The sequence below is a fragment of the Phascolarctos cinereus genome, unplaced genomic scaffold, assembly GCF_003287225.1.
Source record: "Phascolarctos cinereus isolate Bilbo 61053 unplaced genomic scaffold, phaCin_HiC Scaffold_1;HRSCAF=81, whole genome shotgun sequence".
NCBI lineage: Eukaryota > Metazoa > Chordata > Mammalia > Diprotodontia > Phascolarctidae > Phascolarctos > Phascolarctos cinereus.
Genome location: NW_027555514.1, coordinates 124,598,090 through 124,614,486, shown reverse-complemented (window position 1 = coordinate 124,614,486; position 16,397 = coordinate 124,598,090). Strand labels below are relative to the sequence as shown.

At 36.6% G+C, this 16,397-nt stretch overlaps 1 protein-coding gene and 1 pseudogene across 4 annotated transcripts in view; both read left to right on the top strand.

Moving 5' to 3' along the window:
• The window catches only part of ING3 (inhibitor of growth family member 3), a 52,171-nt gene that overhangs the window by 15,755 nt on the left and 20,019 nt on the right, over positions 1-16,397 (top strand). Inside the window, exon 5 of one of the 4 annotated variants that reach the window (XM_020966349.2) lies at positions 147-267. The exons of the other annotated variants lie outside the window; for them this stretch is intronic. Coding sequence (XP_020822008.1) covers positions 147-224 — 78 coding nt within the window. The 3' untranslated portion in view covers positions 225-267. The remainder of the gene's footprint in view (positions 1-146; positions 268-16,397) is intronic. 4 annotated transcript variants of the gene reach the window in all.
• LOC110194199 (actin-related protein 2/3 complex subunit 4 pseudogene) lies at positions 8,405-15,924 on the top strand (annotated as a pseudogene).

Sequence of the window (16,397 nt, the reverse complement as noted above, 5' to 3'; positions counted from 1 at the left end):
CCACAGTAGTTACACTTACTGTTCTATGTGCATAATTAATGTTTTATGAACATTTTAATATACTTTACCCTAATGGGATAGTATGACTTATGGTATATATATATTTATGTAGCTAAAACAAATTGTGTTATGTTATTGTTGAGTAGGCAGTATGGTGTAGAGGACAGAGACCTGGCCTTGGAATCAAGAATACCTGGGTTCAAGTCCCCACTCTGATATGCTGAATGTGTCACCCTTGGCAAGTCATTTAATGTCTCAGTGGCCCAGGTAACTCTATAAGACTGTAAGTTGCAGAGAAGATACACATTTATCTTGGTAGAGGGAATTTCTAACCTGAAAATTCCCTTTATCAGTGAAATTGCAGGTCCAATTTTCCAACTTATTCTAAGAGTTACTTTTAATTTCACTCCATTCTATAATGACAGACTTTATGCATAATACTGCTTTGCCTTCTTTCAAGTTTTCCCATAGTTCACAGAAGAGCACTGCTAAAAGAGTATGGTTGGACTAGCAAAAGTTCATCCTCATTAGCCAAAAAATAATTTAAAATGTATACTTTATTAACAGTCTTAGACTATCACCCTATATTGTTAAATTTAGAAGGATGGCACATTTAATTGTAGTTGAGGGACTAATGGTAAAGTTCCTTCTGCTGTGGCAAGTATATCTCTGTGGAGCTCCAAAGCTTAAAATGTCCCATTGTAATCAGGCTTCAAGTCTAGACCAGAAGAGGCAGCTGTTATAGTTTGCATAGTCCTGTAGTCAGAAGGCCTGAGTTCCAATTCTAGTTCTGTCATTTATTTATAAGCTCTCACTTTGAGCAAGTCATTTAATTTTTCAGAACAACAGTTTCCTCATTTCTTAAATGAGAGTGTTGGACTAAGTTATCTTTAATGCCCCTTCTGATATTCTTTTACCTTGAAAAGACCCTAGGGACGTGGAACCTTAATGGAGATTTTTGACCTATCTTTTGACCAGAGTTCTATGATTCATGAAAACTATTCCCCCCCCATTAGCTGTAGTACAGAATAAAGTTTTCTAGCCCAGGCTCACACTTCTAGGATGTAGGTTCGCAGACACCACTTATCAGCCATGACTACCTGTCAAATAATAATGGAAATATTTTTCTTACTTTTTCTTTTATTTTTGGATTACTATCTATTGATATTTGTACTTTATACTGAATACTTTGATTAGAGTATTTTTGTCTTCTCTAATAAGCATAGCTATTTTTAGTAGTGTATTCATTATTATTAGACTTTTAGAAATTTGCTGTTACATGATTTCCCTAAATGTTACACCTCCATCTGAATGTTTAAGCCTTCTTTCCTCATTTACTATGGTGTTTGTTCTTTTTCTTTTCTTGTCACAATTGAAGCAGTTTTCTTCCACTTTAATAAAGCAACAGTAGCATTTTTGCCTTTGTACTAGCGTCACCACATTCTATTATTCGATAGTAGAATAATAATAAATAAAGAAATTTTGAAATACCAATATAAAAAAATCTTACCAGCAAATTCAGTATTTGTCTTAGGAAAATGTGGTTAACATAGACGGGAGCCATTTTTTAAAATACTACCTTCTAGGAACCTATAACTCACAAACAGTCATTAAACGCTTACTTGTACTCTTCTGCCACATGTCATTGTCATGAGAATGTATTAGATTATAATACCTAATAAAGTTGACTTATATAACATTATTAAATTGAACTTATAGTTAATGCTTGAATAATTTTAACATTCCCAGTAACCTTGAATATGCTTCTTTATAGATCCTTGATTATTTCTAGGATAAATAATACATCATCATTACATAGATTACCTGTATCTTTGAGAACCCATCATTTGATCCTCAGATTAAATAAATACAGCATATGGCGTTGTTTTGATTTCCCTCCCACGCACATATTTGAGACTGGGTCTTTCTGTCTCTCCTAAAGCACAGCAGTCACTCATGGGCCTAATTTCATTGCTTATTGGTTTTGACCTGCTCTGTGTCGAACATGAGGAATGCTTCTGCTTAGGGAGCCTAGTGTCTCTCCTATACCTCTCACTATGCTAGTGCTGGACACTATAGTAGTGTGAACACCTTATCAACTTAGTATACAGCAGCTCAGACCTCACAAAATCAAGTGATCCTGAGCCTCAGCCTTCCTAGCAGCAGAGATTACATATGTGTGTGCCGCTGTGCCTGGCTACTCCTTATATTTTTAAGGTCACGATTGTTTTCAAGACCTTGAAGAGAAGATCTAAAGTTAAATCATTTTCATCCATTTTGAATATAATCCAAACATATAAAGTCTGTTTTCATGATTTGTGTTTATAAAAGGAACTTCTATCTGAGTTGTTCTCCTTTGATCACAAACTGTTTTCATGGGAAACTATTTCTAATTTTTTCTGAGGGTTCTAAAATGGCACCCAGCAGAAGACATTTTTTTAATTGATGCCCTTTGTTTTTATATCACAGTCATTTCTGATTGTAACAGAACTTTGTTTAATCTATATAGAGTGATCACCAAGGGTTTCTTTTTTATTTACTCTTTTCTTCTGGATGAGAGGACTCTTACTTAAGCTCAGTCAAGTTCAACTAATGTCCTGCTGTTGCTAATAGATATCATACAAGAATCTTTGGGGATATTAGCATGTATATAATGATGTAGATGTGGTTGATTGCTTTATTTCACTGTTGGAATACTGATTTTTCAACTCCATGGAGTGAGAATGAGAACTGAGCTAGGCAGATATAGCCATCTTATTCCCTCAAGCCACGTAATTGTCATAATCATCATACAGTTTTTGACTGGATTTCCCTCATCTCTTCCATCTATTGTGATCTTATGCATCCTCCAAAGCCTAGATCAAGTGTACGTATTCCATGACCCCTTCCCCTTCAGACTGTAGTTAGTACTTTTTCCCCCACTATATATTATCTTATACTATATGTGTCATATCCCCTACAAGATAGTAAGCTTCATGAAAATAAGAACTCTCTCTCTTTGTATCTCCCCTTGTTCTTCACTTTTTCTTTTCTTTTCTCTTTGTTTTTGGTCTGGACTTGTGATTTCCCTTAGCATGACAATTCCCTGCACTGATGCAGATCAACAATTCATCCAGTTGCTGTAAGACAGTAAGAGGTTAAGTGACTTGTCCATGACTGTACATCTTGTCTGTATCAGAGATAGGACTGGAACCCAGGAATCCTGACTCCTGACCAGTTTTCTGTTCACTACACCAGAGGGTCAAACCTGGGGCTCATTGGGCCATGCACCAGAACTAGATTAAAATGAAACTGGGAAATGTCTAATGAAATAAATAAAAATACAACACATCATAGATAATATTAATTGGTGGCTTCTAAATCAATATGCGGCTGTTTCTATTTAAGGTTGACAGTACTTACATGCTGCTTCTTTGCCCTGCATGTTAGTAGGTGTTTAATTTAAATGTTTTCTTTTCATTTCCTAATTGATTGGTATTTGTGAATCTTATGAAAGATTAGAATATTTCTTTTGGATAATTATTCACCATAGAAATTTCTTCCTTTAAAAAAAACCTGCCTTAGAGTTGCCTATTCTTTCCCAGCTTTGTTGTGGCATAGTGCATTTAATACCGATCTGGGATACAGGTACCTGAATTTGAGTCTTTGTTCTGCTAATAATTAATCGATCAATGACAGTTATTTATTAAGCTTTTACTATGTTCCAAGCCCTGTTCTATACACTGAGGATACAAATCCAGAAATGAGTGAGTTCCTTCCCTCAAAGAACTGACATTCTACTAGGCAGATAGAGTATGTTCACAGAGAAGTAGAATATGTATAAATTTAATACTCATGAATGGAGGTGGGAATTTAATAACCAGAGAAATTAGGAAAAGCCTTCTTGAAGGAGATCTCATATTAGCTGAGCTCTGAAGGAAAGCAAGAGTTCTAATAGGCAGATGTCAAGTGGTAGAACATACAGGCATGGGGGCCGGGGGTTTGGGACAGCCCACAACTACAAAGGCTGGAGGCAGGAGATGTTTTGTTGTGTGTGGATGGGGCCATTTTGGCTAAAACAGAGTGCGTGAGGGAGAGTAATGTGTACTTAACCTGGAGAGAACAGATGGAGCCAAGTGGTAGAGGACTTGAGATGCTGAAGAGAAAAGCTTGTATTTTGTTCCCTCCTCAAAAGGGCATTATCTTATGATTGCTTATTCATTCATTCTGAAATTCTAAGAGTTTGCCAAGCAACATTACTTTTTCTCTCCTCATCTGTAAGTACAACATGAATAAAAGTTCCTTTCTCAGTTCCAAATTCACTAATACTATAAGAGGTTTTTATTCCACTAGCTATATTCTTGTCATGGTAAATAAAGCATATTTATTTAGAGGGCTTTGCATAGAGAGGGGTCAGTTTTTTGGTTGATTCCAGAGGATAAGAACACAAGGATGAATATAGTTGTTCTCCATAACACTTTCACTACTCTGACCTAGGTCAGTTCCCCATAGTTGGTATTATTCAAAGGGTAGCCAATTTCTGAAACCACTAGGTAGCTGTGATATTAAAGTGCTTCAAGAAGAAAGTTAATACTGATTCATTTTTAGTTTAACTTCACTTTTATTGATGGCCTTAATATGTAACTCTCACATTACTTGAGCAGAGAAGAAAGGACCTTGGAAGTCATCTAATTCAAACTCTTCATTTTATAAATGAGGAAACTGCGACTCAGAGAGAGGTTAAGTGACTTTATTTAAGTCACACAGAGAGCAGCAGAGTAAGGGTTCAAATCCAGGCCCTTTGACTCCAAATCTGATGTTCTTCCCTTTATACCTTAAAGTTTACTGTGTAAGTAGTCATCTAGGTGGTGCGGTGGATAGAGCCTGGAGTCAGGAAGACGTGACTTCAGATCTAGCCTCTTACTCTTACTAGCTGTGTGACCCTGGGTAAGTCACTTAATGTTATCTGCCTCCTCATTTTCCTCAACTGTAAAATGGGATAATAGTAGCACCTATCTCCCAGAGGTGTTGTGAGTATCAAATAACATGATATTTGTAAATATTAGATTTTAAATGAGAGAGCAAGTAAAATGAAAGTTTCTTAAGGAATTCTTTTCTTGTTGTTATATGTTAGGGTAGAATTTTTCCATAGTTATTCTTATGAACTTTTCCTGAATTATGAAGAGGAAATAGTTTAATAAAGTGATCAATAATATTAATACATGGTTAAGATTTTTTTTTTTCGAATCATAGGTTTAGAATTGCAATGAGTGATCACTTGGGTACTGCCATTTTACCTTAATGGTTATCCAGTATTAGAACTTTCATCATTATCAATAACAAGAATTTATTAAGTACTCACTTTATGTATGACATTATGCTAGTTGTTATTGCCCTTCCCTTGCTGTGTTTTGACAATAGCTAATAGTATTTTAGAAATATTCATATAAGTGGAATATTACTATAATGCATTTTATTGAGTATATATTTATTGAATGTCTTAGAGTGCTAGATATAAGCAGAATTGATAAAAACTTGGTCTTCCTTCTAAATAAATTTATATTTTAAAAAGGCAAGATGAGTAACCAAACTACTTTTAACTTTTAAGATTTTATTGAAAACCTTGAAGGTAATAAGTTTTCATCTTGGCTCTTAGGCTTACTAGAGAAAATAGCTCATTTATTATATAGCACTTCAGTTGTATGATTCTTTGAGAAGAAGGAGGTTGCTTAGAGCATAGATAGGAAGATAGATAGATAGATAGATAGATAGATAGATAGATAGATAGATAGATAGATAGATAGTGTTTTGGGGGGTGAGGGAAAGGTTCAGGTTTAACATTGGAGATAAGTATTCTGTTCATCTCTGACTCTTGATCCTATTCCCATACTCCTCTATCTCTTTTAGGACTTCATTCATTCAGTCATTCTGTTGTTCTGACTCCTTCCTGTCAACAAATCTGATTGATCTTTTTCTCTTCTTCTTGTTTCTGCTGAACCTCTAGAAAGAGTAATTGGCATCAAATATCACTGACAAAAGCTAATATACACAGTATACAGGGGAAGGACAAAAACATTTAGCACTAAAAATAAATGCTTAATTCATAAATAGTTAAAGGATGTGAATGGTTTTCAAAAGATTTTTAAGCTATAATGACCACCTGAAAACAGTACACCAAATTACTTATAGTAAGAGAAATTCATATTAAAACACCTCACAGTCTTTCACCTCATCTCACAGTCATAATAGGCAAATTGGCAAAGATGACAAAAGATAGAAATAGTGTTTATGGACTGTGGGAAAATTGGCATCTTTAGGCACTGTTAATGGAAGTTGACCAACCATCCTGAATTTTGATTGGGAATTATGCAAGAAAAGTGATTAAACTCTCCATGCTCTTTGCTGTAGAAATACTGAGGCTAGTCATATTCTCCAAAATAGTCAAGGACAGAAACAAATGTCCAACATATGCCAAAATATTCATAACAACACTCTTTGTAAAAGGCAAAAACCAAAAACAAAGTAAGTGTACATCTGTTGGGGAATAGCTAAATCAAACTGTGGTGTATGAATACTTAAAAAACAAACAAATAAAAGAGGCAGTGTGGCCTCGTAGATAGTCAGCTTTGAAGTCAGGACATCCAGCTTGTAATACATACCAGCTACATCACCCCAGATAATTAAACTGGCAGAGAGGTAGTTGGGTAAGAGGCTGGTATCTTATATGCAATGTTAGGCAAGGTTTCTGTATCAGATATTTTTGATTGATATTTTTTCTTTGTCACTAGGGAGTGTTCGGTTTGGTGGGAAATATCTATGATATAAAGACAAAAGTTATCAATAAAACATTTTTAAAAAATAGTGTGTAGATTCACTACCTTCATCCATCACCTCATCACTTCTGCAAACTTGTGTTAATTCTCACTATTTTAAAGAAACAACTCTCTCTAAAGTGTCCAGTGACCTCTTAATTGCTGGTTCCAGTGGCCTTTTCTCAGTATTCATCCTCTTTGACCTTTTTGTAGCATTTGATACTGACCACACTCTTCATGACTGACTCCCCTCTCTTAGCTTCCATGACATTATAATTACTCATGGTACACAGATTTCTCTTTGTTCTCTTCTTACCAGTTTTAAAACATTGCTGATTTATCTTCTTCTCCTGACTTTCAAGGGCCAAAACTGAATTTATCACTTTTCTTTAAATCTTGTCCCTTCTACCTTCTTAACATCTTTTCTCTTTTTGTTAATGGCATCACCATCAGGCTTGTCAAGCAGAAGTTATCTTTGACTTTTTCTTCTCCATCAACCCTATAACCAAGAAGTCTCCAGTCAAGTCAAATCGAGTAAGCAAACATTTATTAAGTGCCCGGTCCTGTTAATTGTACTCCAACAATATCTCTTGAACCAGTCTTCTCCTTTCCACTCATTGTCACTCTCTTACTTTAGGCCTTAATTACCTCTTACATGAACTATTATAAGTCTCCTAACTGGTTTCCCTTCCTCTAGTCTTTTTTTTCTCTAACCTATCCTTTACACTGTTGCTGAAATAATTTTCTTAATACAAAGGTTATGTTCATACCATTTCACTGCTCAAAAACCTTGAGTGGTTTCCTATTACCTTCAAATTGGCATTGGAGGCCCTTCACAATGTGGCCCCACCTCACCTTTTCTGTTTCCCCTGTTAACTAAATGTTCCAATCAAATTGGACTGCTACCTATTCATATCTCACTTTGTCCTTTCATTCTGTCCTCTTATCACCATGCATTCATGCAGAGTAGTCTCCAGGTCTAGAATGTACTCCCTCCACATCTCTGCTTATTGAAATCCTTTTCTTCTAGATATAGACCATCTGAGCCCAGCTGTCCTTTTTCCCTTCATCTCTTCCACATCTCCTCCCAACAACTGATCTTTCTCTTCTTATATTTCTTAGAGTACCCTTTCTTTGTTCTTGTCATAGTCTACCTTGTATCAAACTCATTTATACATGTGTTTTATCCCTTATCTTATTAGATTATAAAAACCCAATACTCAGATGGAACTGTGATCTCATTGCTTAAGATATCCCCACCAGTAATATAGATCATAGTCTAATCTATGCCTATCTCTCTCAAGTCCACCATAGTGGTTCCACCTAACATGCTGTAGGCTTTCCTTGATTTATCTTGACATTGTAAGATACCTGTGGAACACTAGGCTATCTTCCTATTATGTTTCACCTTTTTCATTGCTCTCTGCATGATGCTCAGTTTAAGTTCTTTACAGCAGAGGTGTCAAACATGCTGCCCACAGTACTCTAGGGTATGATCCTGACCAGATTAAAATTTAATTGTGAAATATTTAACAAAATAAATAAAAATAGAGTAGAACATAGATAATGTTAACTATGTCTTCTTCAAAGTCAATATGTAGCCCCTAGGAAACATGTGTGCCTTAATTGCCCTGTTTCTATTTGAATTCGACAGCAAGGCTTTAGAGGCAGCCACATTCTATATCTTGAAGCCACATAACAATACCAGGAGAATATTGGTAATAGAAAGATGGGCCTTTGTTTCTGGGTGATGCTTGAGGTGATCAAAGTAGCTTTGCAATTTCCTTAAAGCAATCTGCTTCACTCTGTCCTGTTTAATTCTGGGCCCATATCATTTGCCATTTATGCTGTCTAGGTATACATACTGATAGATAACTCTACAGGTTGTTTATTTAACCACATATTATAATCTGGGCAATAGGCATTCTTTTCTCATTGTAGTTTAATCTGAATTAAACTGGAACACAAAAACAAAAATTGTATGAGAGGAAACATCTGGAAGACTAATAACAGCTAATCTGAGCTATCAAAACAAAACTATTATTGTAGAAAACAGACAACTCTAGAAGAAAATGTGAAGAAAGGGGGCACAGGGCTTGTTGCTATACATGCTGTCATTCTATAATTCCAGAACAAATTTGGGGTTCAGATTTAAACAGGACGGGTCTATGTGTTTCAATCCTATATAGAAAGAATTCAATGTCATAACAATACCGTGTGCAGTTTTACTAACCATTCAAGTATTTGGTAAGACTAGAACAAAGATCAGATTTTAAAAGTTAATATATTCAGCATTTGACAGATTGAATGAAACATGCTACACATTCCTTAAAAAATATATTTTTTACAGAACCAATGTAGGACTAGCTATTAATCCAGGACCAAGGATACTAGAAATTTTAAAAAAAAAGTGTAACAAGAAAAATAGCTATATTGGAAAGACTTCAGCTCTTAAAAACATGTGTTTTCCCCCCTTTTGATCCTAAACCAACATTTATACAGTTTTGGATCTATCTCTGCATTTCTACATTAGTTTCTAAAGTATTTGTCAAGAGGAGAGTGGGGAATGCATTAACTAGTATAGTCTTTGAAAATTTAGAAAGCAGGGATGGCAAGAGAAAGTCAGTCTCTGAACAGCTCAGTTTAGTCAGTTTCATTCTTATTAGCAGGGTCTTCAGATTATTTAGTCTTCTTCACTTCTTCAATATGATTGTCCTCTTATAAACCCTCCATTGTAGGAGACATTTGTGTACTTCTCTATTCACTTCCATTTTGTCAGTCAGTTTTTCTTCTGCCATTTTACTCAAGTTATTGTTTTCTTCAGTTGCTTTCTGAAATACTGCTTTCTTATGCTTTTGCTTCTCAGCTAGCTTCTTCAAGACTTCAGCTTCTTAAGACTTATGTCTTTTTTTCTGCAGCCCCTAGTTCAGGAGTGGGGAACCTACTCTAGTTTCTTCTAAATTTCTGCCAGAGAAAGCTTTTTTCTTTTTTTAGAGGGTGGAGGGAGAATTCTGGCAAAGCTTCTTGTGAATGTTGGCTTTATGTCAGCTCAAATGCTTCCCTGGAGGCTTGCCTCTCTAGTTCTTTCAGCTGGGTGTCAGAGGACCCCCACAGTGAACAGAAGACAAGAATCTGGTAGTATGCTTAAGATAGTTCACGCAGTGAGGAAAACCCTTCTAGGCTGGACTTATCTGGCCACACTCCCAACAATAAATATTCTTCATCCACTTAGTCTTTCTTTCATGAATGATCAGGCCAAACTCTTTTGAGTAGTTTCAAATCCCTCCTGGAAGGCTTTTCTTTTAGTGTTCCAGGGCTTGTTACAATCAGCACAATGTCATCCACAAACATGGATTAAAAAAAAAAACTTTGAAAATAACCTGCTGGTAACAAAGCATCAGCAAAAAAATGAATGCATCTTGAAAGTAGCATGTGGGGGGAAAAAGAGGAAGAAGTATGGGAGATTTTCTGTTGTGTTTTCTAAAGTTATTCTTCTTTTGTTTCTTAAATTTATATAGATTATTTCACTGCAGCAAAATTATGTTATAATGCTTGTTCTCCCTTTTTTATTGCTATGCAGTATTCTGCTATCACCTAGCTTAACTTTCTGATTTATCTCTGTTTTGTCGTAGATTTATTTAGATTTAAGTTTGGGAAATTAAGCTATGTGGTGCAGTGATGCAAAAAGCTAGTGATGAGGAGATTTTGATTTTTTAGTCTTGCATCTTCCTTTAACTGGCTGTATGAGCTTGAGCAAATCACTTATCCTCTGTGGGCTTCAGTTTCCCATCTCAACTTGAGGACTTAATGACCTACTAGGTTCTTTCCAGCTCTACAATTCTTTTTTCCCCATCCTGTGTTCTTAATAATAGGATCACAGATTAAGAGAAAGAACGTTTCTTAGAAATCATCTAGTCTAACCTCTTCATTTAAAAGATGATGAGCTTCTGAATTCTGATTTGAGGGTTTCATCAGTGTTAGCATTGCTGTGAAACCAGCTGATAAAATTGATAAGATCCTATGCCGCAGATTCATGCACTTCATGATGAGAGCAGAGAATTTCATCTTACATAAAAAATTTGGGGAGGATTATAATATCAGTTTCCTGATTACAAACTTCCACATGGAGCAAATTGTTACAAATGCATCCTGGTGGATTTACATGATTTACTTCATCGAGGAGACTGATAAGGAAATTAGTGAGATGAAATTATTATTCAATGCTCAGGCTCCTATTTTAGCCGAGGAGTTCTTCAAGAATTTTTAGTGTATCTGACTGGATCTCTAATCTTCTCTTTTTCTCTCCAAATCCTGCAAAGGTAGGGCTTGGTGGAAATCAGATGATGACTAGAGCAAGGGGTAGGCAGTGTAGGATAGGATGTGGAGAGCTTGCTATCTGAAAGAGAAAACAGTTGTAGACTTGCAAGTCCACACTTAGTGGACCAGGACAAGGTTTTTAATGTCTTTAAACTTAAAAACCTCTCTGCTTGTTGGCTACTATAAAATGTCATTTTCTTACCAAAAAAAACCCCATAACTCTACTCCCAGTTGCTATAAATGGCCAATTTATGGCAAACAAGATGAACTTATTATGGCCTGGCTGGGCCTGGAACCAAAAGGCAAATGTTGAGGCAGTTAGTCAGTTGCCAAGCATCTATTAACCTCTTACTCTGTGCCATGCACTGCCCTGTCCTCAAGGAGCTTACATGCTAATGGAGGAAGACAATACATAAAAGGGAGCTGAATACCAAGACAAAGGGGAATGTACCTGGTACAGGGGCATGGTAGTCCTGTGGTGAGTTAGCAGTGCGACCTGAAAGGAATGGTTGGCCAGGGCCTCCTTCTTAAAATAGAGGTTCAGGGAGGAATCAGCCAATGAGTGAGAGAGGGCCCCAAGGAAAGAATACTTTCAAAGTAGTCCAGGGATACAGTGAGCTTCCAGGATGAAATGCTTTGTGTGGCATGGTAAAGAAAACCCTGTGGAGAAAAGTGAAGCTGCCTCTCCCATACTATCCTGTTTTCCTGGACAGGTGTCCTTGGAAGGTAGGCATTAAACTACACTTCCTTTCCCTTTCTTTCTCCTTGTAGACTTCTTGGTCCCAAGGAAAGCTTATCTTTCTGAGATCTTCCTGAGGGGTTATTTTATTCTTCTTCTTTTTTTTTTATTTAAATATTTATTTTTAGTTTCCAGCATTCACTTCCACAAGATTTTGTGATGCAAATTTTCTCTCCATCTCACCTTTCCCCCCCACCCCAAGACGGCATGCATTCTGAATACCCCTTCTCCTAATCTGCCCTCCCTTCTATCACTCCCCCTTCTTTTATCCCCTTCCCCTTCTATTTTCCTGTAGGGCAGGATATATTTCTATACCCCATTGCCTATATATTTTATTTCCCAGTTGCATGTAAAAACAATTTTTAACATTTGTTTTTAAAACTCTGGGTTCCAAATTCTCTCCCTTCCTCCTTCCCCACCCACCCTCATTGAGAAGGCAAGCAGCTCAATATAGGTTATATATGTGTAGTCATGTAAAACACTTCCATGGTAGTCATGTTGTCAAAAACTAACTATATTTCCCTTCATCCTATCCCACCCCTGTTTATTCTGTTCTCTCTTTTGACCCTGTCCCTCCTCAGAAGTGTTTGCTTCTGATTACCCTCTTCCCCAATCTGCCCTCCCTTCTATTATCCCCTCCCCACTTATCCCCTTCCTCCCTATTTTCCTGTAGGGTAAGATAGATTTTCATACCCAATTGAGTGTGTATGTTATTCCCTCCTTAAGCCAAATCCAATGAGAATAAGATTTACTCATTCCCTCTCATCTTCTCCCACTTCACCTCCACTGTAAAAGCTTTTTCTTGTCTGTTTTATGTGAGTTTACCCCATTCTTCCTCTCCCTTTCTCCTTAATTTTATTTTTTAGATATCTTCAGTTTACCCTGTGCCCTCTATTTATCTAGCTATCTCTATATCTATCTATCTATCTATCTATACATATATTTTTTTTCCACCCCCCTCTAACTGCCCTAATACCGAGAAAGGTCTCATGAGTTACAAATATCATCTTTCTATGCAGGAATGTAAACAGTTCAACTTTAATAAGTCCCCTTATGATTTCTCTTTCCTGTTTACCTTTTCATTCTTCTCTTGAGTCTTGTATTTGAAAGTGAAATTTTCTGTTCAGCTCTGGTCTTTTCATCAAGAATGCTTGAAAGTCCTCTATTTCACTGAATGTCTATTTTTTCCTCTGAAGGATTATACTCAGTTTTTCTGGGTAGGTGATTCTTGGTTGTGATCCTATCTCCTTTGCCCTCCAGAATATCATATTCTAAGCCCTCTGATCCCTTAATGTAGAAGCTGCTAAATCTTGTGTTATCCTGATTGAGTTTCCACAATACTTGAATTGTTTCTTTCTGGCTGCTTGCAATATTTTCTCCCTTGATCTGGGAACTCTGGAATTTGGCTACAATATTCCTAGGAGTTTTCCTTTGGGGATCTCTTTCAGGAGGTGATTGGTGGATTCTTTCCATTTCTATTTTACCCTCTAGTTTTAAAATATCAGGGCAGTTTTCCTTGATAATTTTGGGGAAAATGATGTCTAGGCTCTTTTTTTGATCATGGCTTTCAGGTGGTCCAATAATTTTTAAATTATCTTTCCTGGATCTATTGGGGTTATTCTCTAGCAGTGGCTTGAAGTGGGGATGAAGTGGTACCTAGAAGCCCTCAAAGTAGTTGGAACCTGAAACAGAAGCAGATACTTGCTGCATTCTTCCTTTTTTGCTTTAGCTTTAAGGAAGAGAAACTCTGTTTAGACCTACCTCTGAAGGATTTTTTTTCTTTCACATTGGTGCCTGTGGTAAAGGTGGCAAATCCTTCTCCCCTGCCAATCCAGACTTCCACCTCCTGCCCCTTCCCTGGTTCTGCTGTTCTTGTACTTGCTATAACTTTTCTTACTCTGATGACTTCTCCACACCCCCATTAACATCTTTTTTCTGCCTTCTTAGGAACTGTAAAGGGAAAAAAGATGATGACATTGAAGCCATAGAAGTTGTGACTTGCCCAAGGTTCTATGAGTACTTAACAGGGACAGGATTCAAGCCCAGATCTTCTGATACTAAATCAAGAGCTCTTTCTAGTGCGCTATCCTGCCTTTTTTAAAGTGTAATCATGATTTAGTATATCCACATGGTTCCCCTTAGGACTTATTTTCAAATACAGGTCACCATTTGGGTGACCTCAAGCTGTAATCAACATCAGGAAAGGTAATAAATTTGGACTTTTTGTCTCTGGAATTTGACAGAAGATAAAATTGGGCTTAAACTAGCTTTACGTTTCTAAAAAATGCTATTTGGATTATGTCCTTTACTCATAAAGCTGCATTTGCTCTCCATGGCTTATAGAATAATAGTCTATATTCCTAAGTTTGGTATTCACAATTTGCTACAATCTAGACCCAGCCTTAGCTCTCTTGTAGTAACCTTCCACTTCAGACAAACTGAATTGCTCTTTAGATACCTGAACACTTTTTCTTTTCTTTTTGTGGCCTTCTTCCTTGTCTAGAATATACTTTCTGCCCATCTTTGAAGTAGGGGTTGGATCATCCTTGCCTTTATGAAGCTTTTCCAGATCAGCCTGACCCAAAATAGTCTCTTCCTCCTAATTTCTCAAGTCCTTAATTTCTTTAATTGTGAAAATTAATTGTAGTCTAATTTTTTATAGATTTGTGAATTTACAAAGTACTTCATATTCCTTCTTTCCCATCATCCTCATGATACTCAGCAAGTCAGATAGCACTCACCCAGTTTCATGAATGAGGGCATCTTAAGCTCTGAGATGGTAAATGACTTGTCCAAAGTCATATAGTAAGAGGTAGATTTGGGACTCCATTCTAAATCCTTTAAATGTGTGATTCGTATAAGACTCCTAGGATCATAGATCTAAAGCTGGAAGAGACCTTTGTGACCATCTAGTCCAGATCCTCCATGGTTCAGATGAGAAAACTGAGGCCCTGGGAGGTTGTTACTTGCCCAAGGTTATAGAGCACCAGGCACAGAATTTGAACACAAGTTCTCTGACTTTAGTGCTATGTTCTTTATACTTTATCATGCTGCCTGTCACCACAATTTTAAATTATTTGTTTCTGCAATTCTAAACTCCTGGCACTTATTATTTGTACCATTTGGGAGGCAAATAATTGTAGAGTGCTTTATTATATCTCTTATATTGTTCTTTAAATCTGGTGGTGGTATTTAACTTTTTAAATTAGGCATCAAGCATTTATTAAACTCCTCAAATCAAAAACAAAACAACAAAAATATCCCTTCCCTCCCTCTCCCCAAAAAAACTCCACAGTCCTTGCCCCTAAGGAACATATATTCTAATGGGGGAGACAGCATGTAAATATCTAGGCACATACAAGATATATCCAGAATATATAAGGGAAAATTAAAGGAAAAGGCATTAGCAGCTGAGGGAGCCAGGAAAGATCTCCTGAAGAAGGTGAGATTTGAAACGAGTCTTCAAGGAAACTAGGAAAATTAAGAGGTGGAGGTGAAAGGGCAGAACATTCCATTCATGGGGCCTAGTCAGTGCAAAGGCGTAGATGAGAGACAGTGTCATGTTTGAGGAACTGTAATTAAGCCAGTGTTGCTGGAATATAAGAGTGTGTGGAGGGGAGTAAGGTGTAAGAAAGCTGAAAGGTAGGAAACGGCCAGGTTATGAAACACTTCACCTTCCCAGATAGATTGTAAGTTCCTTGAAGACAGGGACTGTGTCATATATTACTGTATGTGTCCCATCAGGGACCTAGCTCTCTGCTTTGCACATAGTATGTGCACACTGAATATTTGTAGATTGATGTAATTACAGGTTGTGTTGAGTTTAAATGGGTACTAATACTTTTTCTAAAGTGATTTTCTGTGTTTTTCTGAGTTCCTTTAGACTACTTTTGGCAAGAGGTAAGGAGAGAAGTTTCTTTGCCTTACTGAAATTTAGGTTCATATTTTTCTCCTAGAATAGAGGTTAGATTCAAGGATGCTCAATTACCTGCAAACTCTTTGAATGAGTGAGATTCCAACATTGATGACCCTGATGCTAATTACAGCTTCTGACAGTTTCAGACAGGCAGTATTCGGGTAAGGACAAAGGGAGCTGGGTCCCAATTATAGACATTTCACAGACTAACACTCCTTTGGGCCATTTAGCCAAAGACTAAACAATGTGATATTCTTTTACTTATATTTTGCAACTTGATTTCTATTATTCTGTGATTTTAAAAAGTACCTATGTTATAGTCTAGTTTGCATCCTATTCATGCTGGAATACAGAAAACACTTCACTTATTAACCTTAGGCATAAATGGTTAAGCATAATTCTCACTTTCACTGGTTATCTTTAATAAACATTATTTTCTTGACAGACTTTATTTTAACTTTTTCTTTATCAACCTATTGAATCATCTCCAGAGAAAACAATCTCCACTTATTTCTGTGGAAATTAGACTGAACGATACTGTTTTGAATAAAGTTTACCTTTTCAATCCAGCACTATTAAAATTATTAGTGGATATTGTTAACCTTAGTTCCACAAAAATAGTGGTTCTTATTTG